At 42.9% G+C, this 19,795-nt stretch overlaps 1 protein-coding gene across 1 annotated transcript in view; it reads right to left on the bottom strand.

Annotated features, from left to right (window-relative positions):
* The window catches only part of LOC126292129 (cytochrome P450 4C1-like), a 132,359-nt gene that overhangs the window by 20,821 nt on the left and 91,743 nt on the right, over nt 1–19,795 (bottom strand). Inside the window, exons 4-6 of the mRNA XM_049985962.1 lie at nt 19,286–19,513; nt 15,170–15,400; nt 431–631 (exon numbers count right to left, since the gene is read on the bottom strand). Coding sequence (XP_049841919.1) covers nt 431–631; nt 15,170–15,400; nt 19,286–19,513 — 660 coding nt within the window. The remainder of the gene's footprint in view (nt 1–430; nt 632–15,169; nt 15,401–19,285; nt 19,514–19,795) is intronic.

The raw sequence follows: 19,795 nt of genomic DNA, 5'->3' as shown, positions 1-19,795 counted from the left end.
CAGTGAAAAACCTATAATTTTAGGTTGTCATCTTGTAACATGCATTGTGACTACTTCCTTGGAGCACAGCAGCTTTCTAGTCACAGTCCACCTAGGTGTTTGTATCTGATACCACAAGCACCACAGTCATCTCTAGCACCACTATCACAAATACTACCAACGCCAGCACTTACAAGAACAACCTAAACTCTATTGCCTGCACGTGGGTCATTAGGGGCATCCTCTCAGTACCTCCGGTGCTTGCAGGTGTGGATGACAGCAGATACTCAGTGATAATTCACCTTGCTAGTGCTATACCAGCTAATATCGTCACCACAATAACAATATTAACAGTCATCTCTAGATATGTTGATGGATATGTGCAGCCCTGGGGACATTCTCCACAGCACACTTTGTGATCACACTCAGTATGCAGTTGGTGGCAGCTCACCTTGATGATGCTCTCCAGCACCCTGAGGCTGTGCAGGTCTGCAAGGCTGGCAGCCCGCAAGTAGTCGTCCCCCTCGCCGAAGACGTCCCTCAGCTCCTGGTGGGCTGCTTCCTGCCACTCGGGGTGGAGTGCCAGCAAGGCCAGCACAAAGCTGATTGATACGGCCACTGTCTCGGTGCCGGCCATCACCACGTTCATGAGCTGCAAGGTGTTTCAGTTAGACTAGCTCACACACACACTATTCATTCTCTAGATGTACAGCAAGGAAGAGCTTTGTATAACAAGTAGATAACGCCCTAGAAGCCAAAATCTACACATGCACAAGGCCAGAGGAAAATTGTAAAATGTATCAGTTGCTCAAGATTTACTTTGAAATTGTAGGTTGTCGGTTGCTACAGTACGAGTGTTGTTCAATAAATATGTCCCAATATTTTACTGTGATCTGCAAATAAAGAAAAGTTTTTTATGTGCATCAAATTTGAAGTTTCTTATGCATGTGTTCAAAGTTTGGAACAATTCTAACAGTTGGAAGTGATGCAGTGAACCATCAAAATGGTGTTACTGCAAGACACTCATTATGTGCAATGTTCTGCAATGGAATTCCTGGTTGCAGAATGAGGAACTGTGGTGAACTTTTACAAACTGTTTTTTGAATAATCCAAAGGTAATAATGATGTAATTCATAGAAGAAGGGTTGGGCGATGGGTGAGAGAGAGCAGAAAGTAAGCTTCTTCAGCAGCCACATTTAGAACGTCCAGTCACAACCACTGACCCTACGTGGTGAAGAGTGCAGATGCTACTATGTGATAATTTGTAGTGTGTTTTCAGTGACAGAGACTCATGGATATTCTATATTTTGCTCAAGTCGAGATCTGTGAATAGCCTTAACAAACCATAAAAGCACAGGAAAGAAAAGTAATTTTCTCTGAGATGTTGGAGCATATTGATTCCAATGAGAGACCTTTCTATCATGAACGAAACCAGGATGCATAACTTTGAGCCAGAAACAAAAAAGGAGTTACTAGAGTGACCTCATCAGCAGTTACCAACAAAGAAGAAATTTGAGGCAGTTCCCTCTGCTGGAAAAGTCATGTGACAGTCTTTTGGAATAGAGTTGGTGTGTAGTCAAAAGTGTTAACCAACACTTCATGGACATAAATAAGGACTCTGAACAAACTAAGGAACCATATCCAATATTTTCGACCTGACAAGAACCCAAAAGATACCTTGATCTGGCAATACATAACCACATGCAAGTCTTAGAACCTAGGAATACATCACTATATTGTGTTGGACATCATTACCTTGTCCACCCTGCACTCGAGACCTTGGGCCCTTGGACTTCCATATATTTGGGCCATATAATAATTCTCTAAATGTGACATGCTTTGCAGACGATGAGACAATAATTCCTGCAGGGAAAATATGGCTGTGGTCACTGAACGAAAGGGTTTTCCTTCAGGGAATACACACTTATACACGAGTTTCTGGGATAGTTGGGGGTGCGCACTTGTTCTCTGGCAGAATTGGATGTAGGTGCAGCAGAAGAAGGTCGTTCGTGAATACAAGTAATTATTACTGTCTTTTTTTTACAAAATTAATACTGGTATCATCGATGACGAGTGAGACGAAGAGACCAAATGTGTTTGCTGTGCAGTAAGAGTGAGGAGGTAGAGGGGGAGGGTAAGACATCCCCTACACTGCACACCCAGCCTCACGGTCAAACTGAGTGCACCTTCAGCAAGCTCTGGTGGCAGACCAAGAGTTGCGCTCCCGTGAAACGTAAGAATAACATATTATTAATAATTTGTGATTTTTCATAGAACAGTGTGGAATCTTCTACAAATAAGATATACTAGTTTGAGAAAAATCAAATAAGTAATTTCAGTCTGGTAGGGAGATAAAAATCTGAAATTTTGACAATAAGATTACGTATTTTGACATAAAAATGTGATGCATAATGTTTGGTAAAGTTATCTTCAATACTTTTGGCGATCTTTAATGAAATGTGAATTCTGAACTAAAATGAAAGGGCTTAATGGGTTATCCTATAGAAAAATATGAGTGAGATTACAGAAAATGCACTACTACATTCTATAATGGAAGTAAAAGGGAGCTTCCAAGTTACAGTGCGTTTAACTGATTTTAGGAAGGCTCACAGCGATAACAAAAGAGGCATTTCAGGTGGTAGAACCCACTCACAATTCCATTAAAACAATCATGACAGCCATAATCAGTAAAACATGAAAACAAAATTACAGCTAAGTGTTAATTAAGTATAGATTTCCAATCTGATGAGTTACAGAAGCTAAACGATAGCAAGTGAGAAAGTCTCTAGTGGTTTAGTATGCAGAGCGGGAGCTTTTCAAGAACAGAGGAAAGGGCACTAGCAATTTAGCGCCACCATTCCACTCCACAGTCCCCTCTGGATGGGACCAAGGCTATACAAGAAATGCTGAAGCTGCCTCATGGTTCGCTCTCTCAAAGTCTTTCGCTGATAGCGTGTGTCCATGTCAATATTGAGTTCCACGGTGAAACGCGTCGTGAAGTAATCTGCAGCTGGGAATGGCAGCTACCGAATAGCTGCGTATGGAAATACTTGAGTGATATCGCGAAACCTTAACATCGCATATCGATAGAACAGATAGAACTGAACATTCCGTGAACTGCAAATACATAAGATACCACCTTCATTTTGGTATAGTACGGTTTGCGAGCTGCACATTGTATTCCATGCTCCGCATTGCAAATGGAGTAGAAATTTACCACTTTCAGCCATGCAACAAACAAGACGAAATGGAGTTATGAGAAATCCAGGCTCTGAAATGTGGTAAATGATGATTAGTGTAGTAATAACTAATGTGTTCTGAAAATGATTTTGTGTCTGTCAAACAACTGTTTTTCTAAAATACGTTTTTATTGAATACAGTGAACTTTTAATTTATCGCTATCATTTTCTTACTCCCTTTTAAAGCGGAGGGTATGACAGAACTTCTAAGTGTAGATGAGCTGAAATGCAAACAAGTGGAATGCAGCTGATGAGTACCAAGTTTTAGACTACTTCTGTATGCTCATCAAAAGAATTTGTGACGGCCTCCAACCTAGCCTTGCTGCTGGAACCACTAGTGTGTGCAAACGTTGCTGCATCGAGGAAGTCTCATGTTAACCTGTCAATGTGGATGGCCCTATGTGGCTGTTTTGTAGTGAATACGTCAGGCGCTGCTACTCCGCCCCACCCCCCCCCCCCCTCCCCAACCATGGTAAAGTGCGAGGAAGTCCACATTGGTAACCTAATGAGGTGGCACAGAGATTAGCACACTGGACTCACATTCTGGAGGGCAACAGTTCTGCCATCATGATTTAGGTTTTCCATAATTTCCCTAAATCACTTCAGGCAAATGCTGGGATGATTCCTTGAAAGGTCACAGCCAACTTCTTTCCCCATCCTTCCCTAATCTGATGGGACAAATGACCTCACTGTTTGGTGCCTTCAACCAACCAACCATCCTCACTGGTACTTCGGCTGAAGCAGGAATGACTGGCAACTCTGCGTTATTGTTCTGAGGAGACAGCAAAGTGCTTAGCTGATAGAATGCTTGCATGCTCAAGCGGCAGACAGAGAGTCGAGACCTGCTGATGGTGAAGACGACTGCATCATCAGTATGACTGTGATCGCCACTGCCCGGATGTCACATTGCTGCCCATCTCTTTGACATTGTTGATTGGTCCAGAAGGGGTTTAAATGCAGCTGCTCGTGGCTAACTTTCTGAAGTCACCATGTTTGTGTCTTTTTTAGGAATTTTCTGAAACAGAACCATTGATCAAAGCGGCTGTTATCGATCAGAACTTGATCAAATCAGAGTAGCTCCCAGAAGGCTGTACCCCAGGGCATTGACACATGGGTCAATGTCAATGAAATATCTTGCTACTGCTTAGGGTACTGAGCAGGAAGATCAGCGACCATCAGTGCTAGAGGGCCAGTTCCTGGCGCTCCATCCTCAGCTGCAATAATCCCATTATGATTCCATTCCCCTAAGAAAAATCCAGCTTTGATACTTCTCTTAAAATCTGGCTGTAATGTAAGCACTGGTTTATTTCAGTTTTCGTTCCCACTTCACACACACAGTCACTTGGTTCTTCATACCATTTACAATTACATTTTGACATCAGGACATGGCATACACAAGTAGTGGGACAAGCTATGTTCTGGTGCATTTTGTTAGTGCAGGTTGCCTATGTCAGGGGCAGGTATGCACTCAGGGGCAACAGGATTACCCACACTAACAAAATACATCAGAACATAGCTTATCCCACTACTTACACACTGAGCTTCTCTTCATGACTGATTCTCTTCTCTGTCAGGCTATTTCTCGTTCCTGCCCTTTCTTCTGATTTTAACACATAGGCTGAAGGCTGGCAGGGATGTAATCTGGATTGCTTTCTGTTTGAAATGGTAGTGAGTAATAATTATTATAGCTAAAATCATACAAGGAGCTGAAGCTGAGGTTCGTATAGTTACGAGTTGGTGCTGATATTCTGTGTGGTACCTTATTGTGTGTTCTAATAGATGCTCCTTTACAATTTACTATTCTGCAGCTAACAGCTGGTCTAGGGAGGCGAACAGAGATTGTTCAAAAGTTGTATTCATGTAAGTCAAATACTCAGTGCATAGGATATCAAAGAGTAGGTTGGGAAATAAATTAACATGCTAGTGATATTTAGAGTAGACGTTCCAGTGATGGTTGCATGTAATCTGACTGACTGTTGTCTGGAAATACAGCATCCTATTTATCAAAAACCTTTTACTTTATAACCCTACACACTGTATGTGCCACAGTTCATGCTTGTAACTAGTAAAAGTACTACCCACTGTGTTTGCCACGGAGTGTAAGCAATGTTATGCGCCACTGTCCATGCTTGTAATGACTAAAAATACTAACCATTGGGTTTGCCACAGTCTAAGCAATGTTATCCTACTCTTTGGAAATATTCTACTTTGTTTTTTATTATTTCCTTAAGAACATTGTCTTCTAGATTTCTGGGAGTGGAATCAGATGAACTCACACAACCTGGGGACAGTGTGTTCCAAATGCGTAGGGCAAATGATCAGCCTTGCCTGCTGTGCAGTAATTCTTGCATCGAGAGTAGTGTGTGGTACTTTCTGCCTAATACTATCATTCGTCTTGCAGAGATAAAACATTCTTAGCAAAACCTCTTTACTGTTACAACTAAATTACATGAATTATGGGTACACATATACACACTTCCACCCAAACACAACCTTCTTGTTCTTCTAGTTTGCTGAGGATTAACCACTACTTTCACATCAAATAAACGATCACTCTCCGCAGAATAATTAACGTATCAAACTATGCAGCACTGGTGTTCTCCTACGAACCTAACTCCTAATGTCTGACTATCATTAACAATATTTTAAATAAAATTACACCCAAATTCCTTCTGTCTTATAACTAAACAAATTATTTATGTTCAATGGTAAGCCATTTCATGAAAATAATACTCCTGTGACTTGGTATCGATATAAACTGGTACAGGGGCAATAGCAGGATCACTTGATCAGGTGTGACTGAACCGTGGTGAAACTAACATCAGATTTTAATGCTGGGCAGAGTACAAGTGTGTCTGAGCATACAGTTCAACGAACAGTACTAACGATGGGCCTCAACATCTGACAACCCATGTATGTGTCAATGTTAACACCATTACATGGGCAACTACAGCTGAATTGTCCCGTTATCATTAGCATTGGACGTTGGTGCAGTGGCAGAGTATTACGTGGTCTGATGATACCTTCTTCATCTCTGCCTATGGGAGGGCACGGATTTGTCTTCCAGGGGAATAGCTCCTTGGCACCTGTACTGCAGGATGGAGACAATCTGCAGCGGCTCCATTATGCTCTGGGTAACATTCATGTGGGCATTTATGGGTTCAGTGGAGCTCGTGCAAGGCACCATGATGGCCACGGAGTATCATACATTGGTTGTAGACTATGTATATCCTTTCGTGATGATAATGTTTCCCAATAGCGCTGGCATTTTTCAGCAAGGTAATGTGCTATTTAAGAAGGCCAGGAGAGTGATGGAGTGGTTCAAGGAACATAGTGACAGTGGCAAGTTCCAATTGATGTGCTGACTCTCCAGTTCACCAGATCTGAACACGATCGGACACATCAGGGTGTTTACAGTAAATAGGCGACTTGTGTGTGTAGGTGTTGCGTCAACTCCCTCCAGCGTTTAACGAAGGCCTCACTGCTTCCATGCCACAATCCTGTTATCAGTGACAAACGTGGACATACTGGCTTTAAAGTTAGGTGGTCGTAATGTTCTGGCTGATCAGTGTATACACACACAGATCTAGTAATTAGTAAGACAAGATTTAAAATTCATGTCACATCGCATCATCAACTATCTTGAAATCCTCTTTGTGACCTTCAAGGGTAAGGTGTAGTTTGGGATAACTGTAAACGTCTCCTACTTTGATTCCCTAATTTTACCCTGTTCTTTTTTTTTTTTTTTTTCATTTGAACTCATCTTCCTCCTTCTGAACGTGCTGCCAGAAATGGTTGTCCTTTGAAAGTGTGAGCATGACTTACATGTATCACTGTGGTACATGTCAGAAATTTTAGTTTAATGTTAATTCATCTACATCTACATCCATACTCCGCAAGCCACCTGACGGTGTGTGGCGGAGGGTACCCTGAGTACCTCTATCAGTTCTCCCTTCTATTCCAGTCTCGTATTGTACGTGGAAAGAAGGATTGTCGGTATGCTTCTGTGTGGGCTCTAATCTCTCTGATTTTATCCTCATGGTCTCTTCGCGAGATATACGTAGGAGGGAGCAATATACTGCTTGACTCTTCGGTGAAGGTATGTTCTCGAAACTTTAACAAAAGCACGTACCGAGCTACTGAGCGTCTCTCCTGCAGAGTCTTCCACTGGAGTTTATCTATCATCTCCGTAACGCTTTCGCGATTACTAAATGATTCTGTAACGAAGCGCGGTGCTCTCCGTTGGATCTTCTCTATCTCTTCTATCAACCCTATCTGGTGCGGATCCCACACTGCTGAGCAGTATTCAAGCAGTGGACGAACAAGCGTACTGTAACCTACTTCCTTTGTTGTCGGATTGCATTTCCTTAGGATTCTTCCAATGAATCTCAGTCTGGCATCTGCTTTACTGACGATCAACTTTATATGATCATTCCATTTTAAATCACTCCTAATGCGTACTCACAGATAATTTATGGAATTAACTGCTTCCAGTTGCTGACCTGCTATTTTGTAGCTAAATGATAAGGGACCTATCTTTCTATGTATTCGCATCACATTACACTTGTCTACATTGAGATTCAATTGCCATTCCGTGCACCATGCGTCAATTCGCTGCAGATCCTCCTGATTTCAGTACAATTTTCCATTGTTGCAACCTCTTGATACACCACAGCATCATCTGCAAAAAGCCTCAGTGAACTTCCGATGTCATCCACCAGGTCATTTATGTATATTGTGAGTAGCAACGGTCCTATGACGCTCCACTGCGGCACACCTGAAATCACTCTTACTTCGGAAGACTTCTCTCCATTGAGAATGACATGCTGCGTTCTGTTATCTAGGAACTCCTCAATCCAATCACACAATTGATCTGATAGTCCGTATGCTCTTACTTTCTTCATTAAACGAATGTGGGGAACTGTGTCAAACGCCTTGCGGAAGTCAAGAAACACGGCATCTACCTGTGAACCCGTGTCTAAGGCCCTCTGAGTCTCGTGGACGAATAGCGCGATCTGGGTTTCACACGACCGTCTTTTTCGAAACCCATGCTGATTCCTACAGAGTAGATTTCTAGTCTCCAGAAAAGACATTATACTCGAACATAATACGTGTTCCAAAATTCTACAACTGATCGACGTTAGAGATATAGGTCTGTAGTTCTGCACATCTGTTCAACGTCCCTTCTTGAAAACAGGGATGACCTGTGCCCTTTTCCAATCCTTTGGAACCCTTCGCTCTTCTAGAGACCTACGGTACACCGCTGCAAGAAGGGGGGCAAGTTCCTTCGCGTACTCTGTGTAAAATCGAACTGGTTATCCATCAGGACCAGCGGCCTTTCCTCTTTTGATCGATTTTAATTGTTTCTCTATCCCTCTGTCATCTATTTCGATATCTACCATTTTGTCAACTGTGCGACAATCTAGAGAAGGAAGCAAAGTGCAGTCTTCCTCTGTGAAACAGCTTTGGAAGAAGACATTTAATATTTCGGCCTTCAGTCTGTCATCCTCTGTTTCAGTACCATTTTGGTCACAGAGTGTCTGGACATTTTGTTTTGATCCACCTACCGCTTTGACATAGGACCAAAATTTCTTAGGATTTTCTGACAAGTCAGTACATAGAACTTTACTTTCGAATTCATTGAAAGCCTCTCGCATAGCCCTCCTCACACTGCATTTCGCTTCGCGTAATTTTTGTTTGTCTGCAAGGCTTTGGCTATGTTTATGTTTGCTGTGAAGTTCCCTTTGCTTCCGCAGCAGTCTTCTAACTCGGTTGTTGTACCACGGTGGCTCTTTCCCATCTCTTACGATCTTGCTTGGCACATATTCATCTAACGCATATTGTACGATGGTTTTGAACTTTGTCCACTGATCCTCAACACTATTTTTTGTGTTGAGCCGTCAGGTACTCTGTAATCTGCTTTTTGTCACTTTTGCTAAACAGAAAAATCTTCCTACCTTTTTTAATATTTCTATTTACGGCTGAAATCATCGATGCAGTAACCGCTTTATGATCGCTGATTCCCTGTTCTGCATTAACTGATTCAAATAGTTCGGGTCTGTTTGTCACCAGAAGGTCTAATATGTTATCGCCATGAGTCGGTTCTCTGTTTAACTGCTCAAGGTAGTTTTCAGATAAAGCACTTAAAATATTTCACTGGATTCTTTGTCCCTGCCACCCGTTATGAACGTTTGAGTCTCCCAGTCTATATCCGGCAAATTAAAATCTCCACCCAGAACTATAACATGGTGGGGAAATCTACTCGAAATATTTTCCAAATTATTCTTCAGGTGCTGAGTCACAACAGCTGCTGAGCCTGGAGGCCTATAGAGACATCCAATTACCATGTCTGAGCCTGCTTTAACCGTGACCTTCACCCAAATCATTTCACAATTCGAATCTCCGTCAATTTCCTTCGATACTATTGCACTTCTTATCGCTATAAACACGCCTCCCCCTTCACTGGCCAGCCTGTCCCTGTGGTATACATTCCAATCTGAGTTTAGGATTTCATTACTGTTTACATGTGGTTTCAGCCAACTTTCTGTCCCTAGTACTATATGGGCGTTGTGACCGTTTATTAATGAGAGCAGTTCTGGGACCTTTCTATAGACGCTCCTGAAGTTTACTATTAGCACATTAATATTGTTATTCCCTGTTGCATTTTGCCTACTCCTGCCTTGCCGCGTCTCAGGAGGCGTCTTGCCGGGCCTCGGGAGGGAATTCTCTAACCTAAAAAAAAACCATGTGCGCTCCACATGAACTCCGCTACCCTCGTAGCCGCTTCCGGCGTGTAGTACACGCCTGACCCATTCAGGGGGACCCCTACATTTCTCCACCCGATAGCAGAGGTCGAGAAATTTGCACCCCAGCTCTCCGCAGAATCGTCTGAACCTCTGGTTGAAGCCTTCCACTCGGCTCCAAACCAGAGGACCGCGATCGGTTCTGGGAACGATACTACAAATAGTTAGCTCTGATTCCACCCCGCGAGCGAGGCTTTCCGCCTTCACCAACTCCGCCAACCGCCTGTACGAACTGAGGATGACCTCTGAACCCAGACGGCAGGAGTCATTGGTGCCGAAATGAGCAACAATTTGCAGTCGGGCGCACCCAGTGCTCTCTATCGCCGCCGGTAGGGCCTCCTCCACATCTCGGATGAGACCCCCTGGCAAGCAGACAGAGTGAACACTGGCTTTCTTCCCCGACCTTTCCGCTATTTCCTTAAGGGGCTCCATCACCAGCCTAACGTTGGAGCTCCCAATAACTAATAAACCCCTCCCCCCGTGTGCCTGCTCGGACCTTGCTGAAGGAGCAGCCACATGTCCACTCACAGGCAGAGCGGGCGATGCCACACGGCCAGCCTCCACATTGACCCTCCGCCTCGTGCGCCACGAACGCCGCTGAACCCGCCACTCCCCTTGGGGAGAGGGTGGCCCAACCGCGCCCGGTACCCGCGAAGATGTCTCGACAGCAGGGACAGTGGGTGAAGCATATAACACCTGGGGTGTACCTTGCGACGCACCAGACTCCCCACTGCCGCTACACTCCGAGGCAGCAGCCTGAAGACGGCTGACCGCGGCCATCAACACGCTCAGCTGTTCGCGAAGATTGGCCAGCTACATTAATCTGTTTAAATAACTAGTTAGAAATTTAAGGCCTCGTAACCATTTCAGGGCAACATTTGTTGCTTTGAAACATGCTCCATAAAAATAACAGCTGAAGTAAATTACTCCATATATCAGTGTTAGCATTGGTAATGCCATTTCTATTACTTGACAGAGTGCCTCCTAAAGCCTAACGAAATTTTTAGTTTGACCTTTGGTACATATGGTCGGTTAACGTAATTCCTTGTCTGACAAGATACTCTTCAATACTGATTTTCTATTACATGTGCCTTGCTCTCATTCTAAGGCTTTAGCGTTAATTCTTGTACCCTGCCACCAAATATTTTTTTCACATTTTTGAGAACATTTTTGCTGATCATATATCTTCCATGAATAGATCTTACAGAGCTGGAAAGGAGATGACATCATCTGAGCGAAAACAAACTTGTATATGGATAAACATCTACATCCCTAGATTTTTGAATTATCTGCTAGTACTCCATATGGGAGTAGGACGTCCCAGCCATTCTGTTTATAGTTACTGTAGTAATTCATCATTTTTTCATGTCATCTAGTGGACTGTTTTAGTTTCTTCCATTTATCTGTGGCAAATGAACCCTGGTCCTGAGTTTGTTAATGCATAATTAAAAGGACAATTTCTTTTTTAAACTGGACATGAAATTCCTTCCTTAGTCTGTATTACTGTCTCAAGCGTTTCAAATTTTAGTATCCATTGGTTCACCATAATCTGGACCAATGTTTCTGTTTGCTGGCTAGGCATTGCTTCTATGGAAACAAAATGTGAAAAAGATCTAGTGTTCTTAGCACATAGCCATTGTCTGCACATGTTTGAGGAAATGGTCTGAGTATGCCCATGTTAGTCATCTGAAATGGTTTATCTGCCTTTAGTAAATTTTCCACTGTAATATTTTAACGACTGTATTCCACTCTCTGTATACATGTCACACAAATTTTGCTGAAATGGCCGATGTCTCCTTTGTGTGTCATCTGCCAGTAGTTCTGTGCAACTCTGCTTTCTGGTACTTGGTGGCCACTGTATATGGCTAGAGGTGAATCATGAGTGTGCCGCAACAATTCATTTTATAATATCTCTGGTACCACTGTGCATTACCCACATCTAATCCTTCTACACACGCTCGATCTTCCACACTGAATTATGTCTGTTAGCAATTACTGACAGTCTGGGTCAGCAGTTAGTCCTTCTGTCTTTTCTTCTGTCTACTCTGACACATTCTCTATTGTATATTTTGCGACAGAGATGGCTGGGCTTTCCTTTGTGGTTTGTCCAGTTGTGTTAATTGAAAACAAAAACCAGTCATTTGTAACATTAATCTGTTTAAATAACTAGTTAGAAATTTAAGGCCTAGTAACCATTTCAGGGCAGCATTTGTTGCTTTGAAAAATGCTCCATAAAAATAACAGCTGAAGTAAATTACTCCATATATCAGTGTTAGCATTACTTTATCAGTAAGGAAATGTTTTGCTTTTCTCATTCACTGATACATTTCATGTATATGCTATTGTATGTTCGTGTCCATCTACTTCTTGGCCTAAAATGCACCTCAAGGCAAACCTGTTAATATAAGATGACAGTACAAACTGCTTTTGGTAATCTGGAAAAAATGAGAACTGCACTAGTTGCAAGCAGACCTTTTAGATTCACGAATGCGGTTTCACCATGCGGAGACCATTGGCACATTGCTGCTTTTTCCAACAATTATGTGAGATGTCTTGCAGTTTCAGTCAGTATTGAAATAAATTTTCTGTAAAATTTGACTATAGTTATAATTGTGAAGTGTCCATGACTATTGTGAAAATATGTATGGAAACCAGATTGATATAGTGGTTCCTTTGGTAAGCACAAACGACTGGAGAACTTAATTCCCTTCATGTATAGACTGGACAGCTTATCTCGCTTCATGTATAGGAGCTTGTATACCGAACTGGCAGAGTAATAAAATTAGCCCATAAATTTACCGCTGTTGGACATGCGCATTCTGCAAGTTGCAAGCCAGTTGCAGTCCCATTCATCCATTTATGTTGTTGCGGTACTCAACCCAAAGACTGGTTTGATGCACCCCTCCATGCTACTCTATCCTGCGCAAGCTTCTTCATCTCCAAGTAACTACTGCAACTTACATCCTTCTAAGTCTGCTTCGCGTATTCATCTCTTGGTCTCCCATTATGGTTTTTACCAACCACGCTGCCCTCCAATACTAAATTGGTGATAGGATAGATCCCTTCACCTAGTCAAGTTGTGCCACAAAATCCTCTTCTACCCGATTCTGCTCAGTACCTCCTCATTAGTTATGTGATCTACACATCTAATCTTCACAATTCTTCTGTAACACCACATTACGAAAGCTTCTATTCTCTTCTTACCTAAACTAGTTATCGTCCATGTTTCATTTCCATATGTGGCTACACTGCATAGAAATACTTTCAGAAAAGTCATTCTGACAGTTAAATCTATACTCGATGTAAACAAATTTCTCTTCTTCAGAAACGCTTTCCTTGCCATTGCCAGTCTACATTTTATATCCTCTCTACTTCGACCACGATCAGCTATTTTGCTCCCCAAATAGCAGAACTCATCTACTACTTTAATGTCTCATTCCCTAATCTAACTTCACCGGCCGGAGCGGCCGAGCGGTTCTAGACGGTACAGTCTGGAACCGCGCGACCGCTACGGTCGCAGAATCGAATCCTTCCTCGGGCATGGATATGTGTGGTATCCTTGGGTTAGTTAAGTTTAAGTAGTTCTAAGTTCTAGCGGACTGATGACCTCAGAAGTTAAGTCCCATAGTGCTCAGAGCCTTTGAACCATTTTTGAACCTAATCTAATTTCCTCTGCATCACCTGATTTAATATGACTACATTCCATTATCCTCGTTATGTTTTTGTTGATGTTCATCTTATATCGTTGTTTAAGATGCTGTCCATTCCGTTCAATTGCTCTTCCACGTCCTTTGCTGTCTCTGACAAAATTACAACAATATCGGCAAACTGCGAAGGTTTCATTTCTTCTCCATGGATTTTAATAACTACTCCAAATTTTTATTTTGTTTTGTTTACTGCTTGTTCAATGTACAGATTGAATAACATCAGGGATAGGCTACATCACTGCTTGTCTTTCGTGACCCTCGGCTCTTGTAACTGCCATCTGGTTCCGGTACAAATTGTAAACAGCATTTCGTTCCTTGTATTTGACCCCCGACAACTTCGGAATTTGAAGGAGAGTATTCCAGTCAACTTTGTCAAAAGCCTTCTCTAAGTCAACAAATGCTAGAAACCTAAGTTTCCCTTTTCTTAATCTATCTTCTAAGATAAGTCGTAGCGTCAGTATTGCCTAGCGTTCCAACATTTCTAAGGAATCCAAATTGATCCTCCTATAGGCCGGCTTCTACAAGTTTTACCATTTGTCTTTAAAGAATTTGTGTATTTTGTAGCGTGACTGATTAAACTGATAGGTCGGTAATTTTCGCACCTGTCAACACCTGTTTTCTTTGCTGCTGGAATTATTATATTGTTCTTGAAGTCTGAGGATATTTCGCCTGTCTCACCCATCATTCTCACCAGATGGTAGAGTTTTGTCAGGGCTGTCTCTCCCAAGGCTATCAGTTTTTATAATGGAATGTTGTCTACTCCTGGGGCCTTGTTTCGACTTAGGTCTCTCGGTGCTCTGTCAAATTCTTCACGCAGTATCAAACCTCCCATTTCATCTTCCTCTACGTCCTCTTCCATTTCCATAATATACCCTCAAGTACATCGCCCTTGTATAGACCCTCTATACATTGCTTCCACCTTTCTGCCTTCCCTTCATTTTTTCGAACTGGTTTTCCATTTGAACTCTGTATATTCATACAAGTGGTTCTATTTTCTCCAAAGGCATCTGTAATTTTCCTACAAGCAGTATCTACCTTACTCCTAGTGATATATACATCTATGTCCATACATTTCTCGTCTAGCCATCCTTGCTTAGCGACTTTGCACTTCCATTCTCCCATTTTTGAGACGTGTGTATTCCTTTTTGCCTGCTTCAGTTACTGAATTTTTATATTTTCTCCTTTCATCAATTGAGTTCAATATCTCTTCTGTTACCGAATGATTTCTACCTTGTGTTTTTACCTACGTGATCCTCTGCTGCCTTTACTACTTCAGGAATTGGAGAAAATAGAAGAGAAGAAGTTAGAAAACTAGAAGATCGAGAGATGAGACGGCAGAGAAGGAGGAGGAAAAGGTATAGAAACGGATGAAGTGAAGGACAAGGCAGTACAGCAAAATAATGAAAAGAACAAAGCCAGCCTGGCTGTGTCTGTCACTCACTTCGTCTCGGACCTCGCTGACTGGCAGCATGGTCTTCCCTCCTGGCTTGACCAGAGCTTCCAGTAGGTTGAGGTGCTTCTTTGGAGGTCGTTCTTCGATGGCTGCTGACCTGATGGTGATGCACTGCATGACCTGGTTCTGCAGAATTTCTATGAACTTGAACAAACGACGCCCTGTGGAGGTCAGTTGCACCAGGAACTTGCTCTGCAGCCATGGTCTCATCATAATCGTCTGTAAACACCAAACACCATATATCACTCGTCAATGGTAATCTTCGCTTGGCGGGAACACAGATGACCACGCAACGCTGTTCTCCGCCAATCAGATAAACTCTAAAAAATTACGAATACTCTCTATGGAAAATTGGGAATGTGTGTCTGTAAACTGCGAACGCTGTTCATGGCAGGCGGTCTCAGTTGTCGGCTGCTTGTGTAACGGCTTCAACGAAAATTTTATCTTCAGTACTTCATACAATCAGTATTTCATACGATTATTATATAAAAATTTTATATGCTGTAATAATCTACTCATTGGGAAGTATAATCTTATGATATAAGTTTAACACAGTAAGAGAAGTATTATACAGTGTGTCCCAGCTATCTTGTCCACCCAAAATATCTCTGGAACAATAACAGCTATTGGTAAACGACTTTCACCGGTATCAATGTAGGGCTGGGGCCCATTAATGTAGATATTTGGAAACATTCTAAAAAGAAAGCATATGTGTTTTTTAACACAAACTTATGTTTTTTAAATGGACCTCCTATATTTTTTCTTCAGCAATCCATAGCATGACAAAGCACATACACAATGGCGTTGATTGCATCGCAATATTCCCATTACATCCCGAGATATTGAGACTTAAAGTTGACGCTTGAAACACCCGACATGCGCTGCTAGCGTACGTCCTGAGGCTCAGGCGTGAACCCCATGCTGCCCGTAATCGCGATGTAATTAACAAGTAAGTGTCCCTCTTGATAAGTATGGAGGTGTGATTACACATGTCAATCACATAGCGATTACGGGCAGCATGGGATTCACGCCTGAGCCTCAGGACGTACGTTAGCAGCGCATGTCGGGTGTTTCAAGCGTCAACTTCGCGTCTCAGTATCTCGGGATGTAATGGGAATATTGCGATGCAATCAACGCCATTGTGTATGTGCTTTGTCATGCTATGGATTGCTGAAGAAAAAATATAGGAGGTCCATTTAAAAAAATGTAAGTTTGTGTTGAAAAACACATATGCTTTCTTTTTAGAATGTTTCCAAATATGTACATTAAATGGGCCCCAGCTCTACATTGATACCGGTGAAAGTCGTTTACCAATAGCTGTTATTGTTCCAGAGATATTTTGGGTGGAAAGTCGTTTTCCAATAGCTGTTATTGTTCCAGAGATATTTTGGGTGGACAAGATAGCTCGGACACCCTGTATATAGAAACTGTGTGTACGTCATGAGAAAGCAAAACGGAAAGTGCACACATTACCCATACTATATTCATCCAGCAATTGCGACTGAGAGCACTGAGCGAGTTCCAACAACCTTTACAAAATATTTCTAACTTTTACCAAACTTGTCTCTAACAACCTCCAAAAAGCTTATAAAAGGAAAAATGTTTATCGCCTTCTGAATTTTCGATGTTCATGCACTAAAGCTTCAACATGAGGCAGCACACTTCAATTGATCATTTTATTATTACTAATTCTACCTACAATACATTATGTATGTTGACACATACCACTTAACGTACCTGCAAATTGATGTCACTAGGCGGAACATAGTTCAGAGATATGACACCATACATATCGAAATGGAGAAAATAGGTTTCGCCTAAACGAAGCGCAAATTAGCTGCACTATTTTCATCCAGTGTTAGACAATGAGAGGACAGAGACGTGATTGCCTGATGCGTCGCTTCGTCCAGTGCTACCACCCCCACAGCCTATTGTGCTGAGCTTCTGTCGTTGTATAAAAGGTTGAATTCAAAGCTGTGCTGAAACATTTATTTTGAAAGCCCAACCCAAACACCAATACACTATGTTATCAAAAGTGTCCGGACACCTGGCTGAAAATGACTTACAAGATCGTGGCGCCCTCCATCATTAATTCTGGAATTCAATATGGTGTTGGCCCAGCCTTAGCCTTCATGACAGCTTCCACTCTCGCAGGTATACGTTCAATAAGGTGCTGGAAGGTTTCTTGGAGAATAGAAACCCATTCTTCACGGAGTTCTCCACTGAGGAGAGGCATTGATGTCGGTCGGTGAGCCCTGGTACGAAGTCGGAGTTCCAAAACATCCCAAAGGTGTTCTGTAGGATTAGGTCATGACTGTGCAGGCCAGTATATTTCAGGGTGTTATTGTCGTGTAACCACTCCGCCACAGGGGCCGTGCATTATGCACAGGTACCCGATCGCCATCCCATAATTGCTCTACAACAGTGGGAAGCAATAAAGTGCTTAAAACATCAATGTAGGCATGTGCTGTGGTAGTGCCACGCAAAACAACACAGTGTGCAAGCTCCCTCCATGAAAAACACGACCACACCATAACACCACCGCCTCCGAGTTTTACTGTTGGCACTACACACGCTGGCAGATGACGTTCAACGGGCATTCGCTATACCCACCCCCTGCCATAGGCTCAGCACATTGTGTACTGTGATTCGTCACTTCACACAACGTTTTTCCACTGTTCAATCGTCCAATGTTTACGCTTCTTACACCAAGCGAGGCGTCGTTTGACATTTACCGGCGCGATGTATGGCTTATGAGCAGCCGCTCGACCATGAAATCCAAGTTTTCTCATCTCCCACCTAACTATCATAGTAATTGCAGTGGACCCTGATGCAGTTTGGTATTCCTGTGTGATGGTTTGGATAGATGTCTACCTATTACACATTACTACGCTCTTCAACTGTCGGCGGTCTCTGTCAGTCAACAGACGAGGTCGGCCTGTAAGCTTTTGTGCCGTACTTGTCTCTTCACGTTTCCACTTCACTATCACATCGGAAACAGTGGGCCTACGGATATTTAGAAGCGTGGAAATCTCGCGTACAGACGTATGACACAAGTGACACCCAGTCACCTGACCAAGTTTGAAGTCCGTGAGTTCCGCGGAGCGTCCCATTCTGCTCTCTCACTATATCTAATGACTACTGAGGTCACTGGTATGGAGTACCTGGCAGTCGGTGTCAGCAAAATGCACCTAATATGAAAAACGTATGTTTTCTGGGGTGTCCGCATACTTTTGATCAGATAGTGTATTTCGGACACCGTCATCGACTATTGTGAAGTCTGTAGCCTGTGCCCGTTCTCTAAATGTTCTCAGCTGTTTAGTTACAAAAAAGTCTTCTTCCCTCCCGAGACTCCAGTTTGAGTTCACGGAGCATTTCCATAATATTCCAGTTTTGAGCGAAACTAGCAGTAATAAAACGAGCAGCAAGCCTCTAACTGTTTCATGTGTTCCTTTATCCGGACTGGTGGGTACCTGAAACGCTCGAGCAGTTCTGAAGAATGGGTCACACGAGAGTTCTGCATGCAGTCCCCTCTTTGGATGAGCAACACGTTCCTAAAATTCTCCCAACAAAACGATACGGCATTCACCTTTCCTATAGCCGACATCACGTTCTCGTTCCATTTCATTTCACTTTGCAACTTTGCACCTAGATACTTAACAGTGGCGACTGCGGCAAGCACCACACTGCTAATTTTACATTGCTAAATTTTCTTCTCACCCAAATTAACTAATATTTTTTTCAAAATTTAGACCAAGTTACCATTCCCCACAATAAACTGTTACTGTATCTAAGTAATCCAGTATTCTCTATAGTTATTCAGCAATGACAGATTCCCGCGTACTACAGTGTCATCAGCAGATGTTCGATGACTGCTCCTCACTGTGCCTGTCATATCATATGTAAAGATAATGGGCAGTCATATCACACTACATTGGGGGCTTCTGGAGACACCGTCGGTCTCTGCCGAACACTTGCCGTTCAGGAATATTTCCTACGACACAGATGGTAAGTTCGCCTATGGAGTACAGACGTAGACTTAGCAGCATAAAACGCCGTCGTTGGAAAGAGAGGCGGTGAAGTTTCTGTTGTAATCAGCCTTACCTGCATAGCACTCATAGTGTCACGACAGGCGGTAGAGATCTCATCCTCTGACAAGGCATCTGGTATCATGACGTCAGGGTTGAGCCCAATGATAGTGCTGGCGACGGTGCGGAGCGCTGCCAAAGTCACCGAAGGGTGGACCTCGGTCGTGGCGCCTCCAGTCTTCGCCAGACGCTCGACCAGGTAGAGACCACCCTCGTGGAAGGCCTCCAGGTATCTCCCCAGCAGCTGGAATCCAGCAAACACCCTCAACGAGCTTCCTCTCCAGCTGCAACTGGCAGAAGGTGGATATTATGCCATCTACAAGATAGAAACCGGAGAGTCCAGCTTCTTTGTCCATCACATAGCAACATGCACCCTAAATCGGAACAATCCGGAACTGTGTACCACAGGGTTCTGTCCGGTCTGCACTGATAAGGCAAAACATTATGACCACGACCTACTGTGAGACTGAACGCAGCCTGGTGACGTTGCAGTCACATGACGTGGTTGAATGTGTAAGTGGAACAG

Source organism: Schistocerca gregaria, chromosome 9 (genome assembly GCF_023897955.1).
Source record: "Schistocerca gregaria isolate iqSchGreg1 chromosome 9, iqSchGreg1.2, whole genome shotgun sequence".
Classification (NCBI taxonomy): domain Eukaryota; kingdom Metazoa; phylum Arthropoda; class Insecta; order Orthoptera; family Acrididae; genus Schistocerca; species Schistocerca gregaria.
This window is presented reverse-complemented; position numbering and strand designations above follow the sequence as displayed.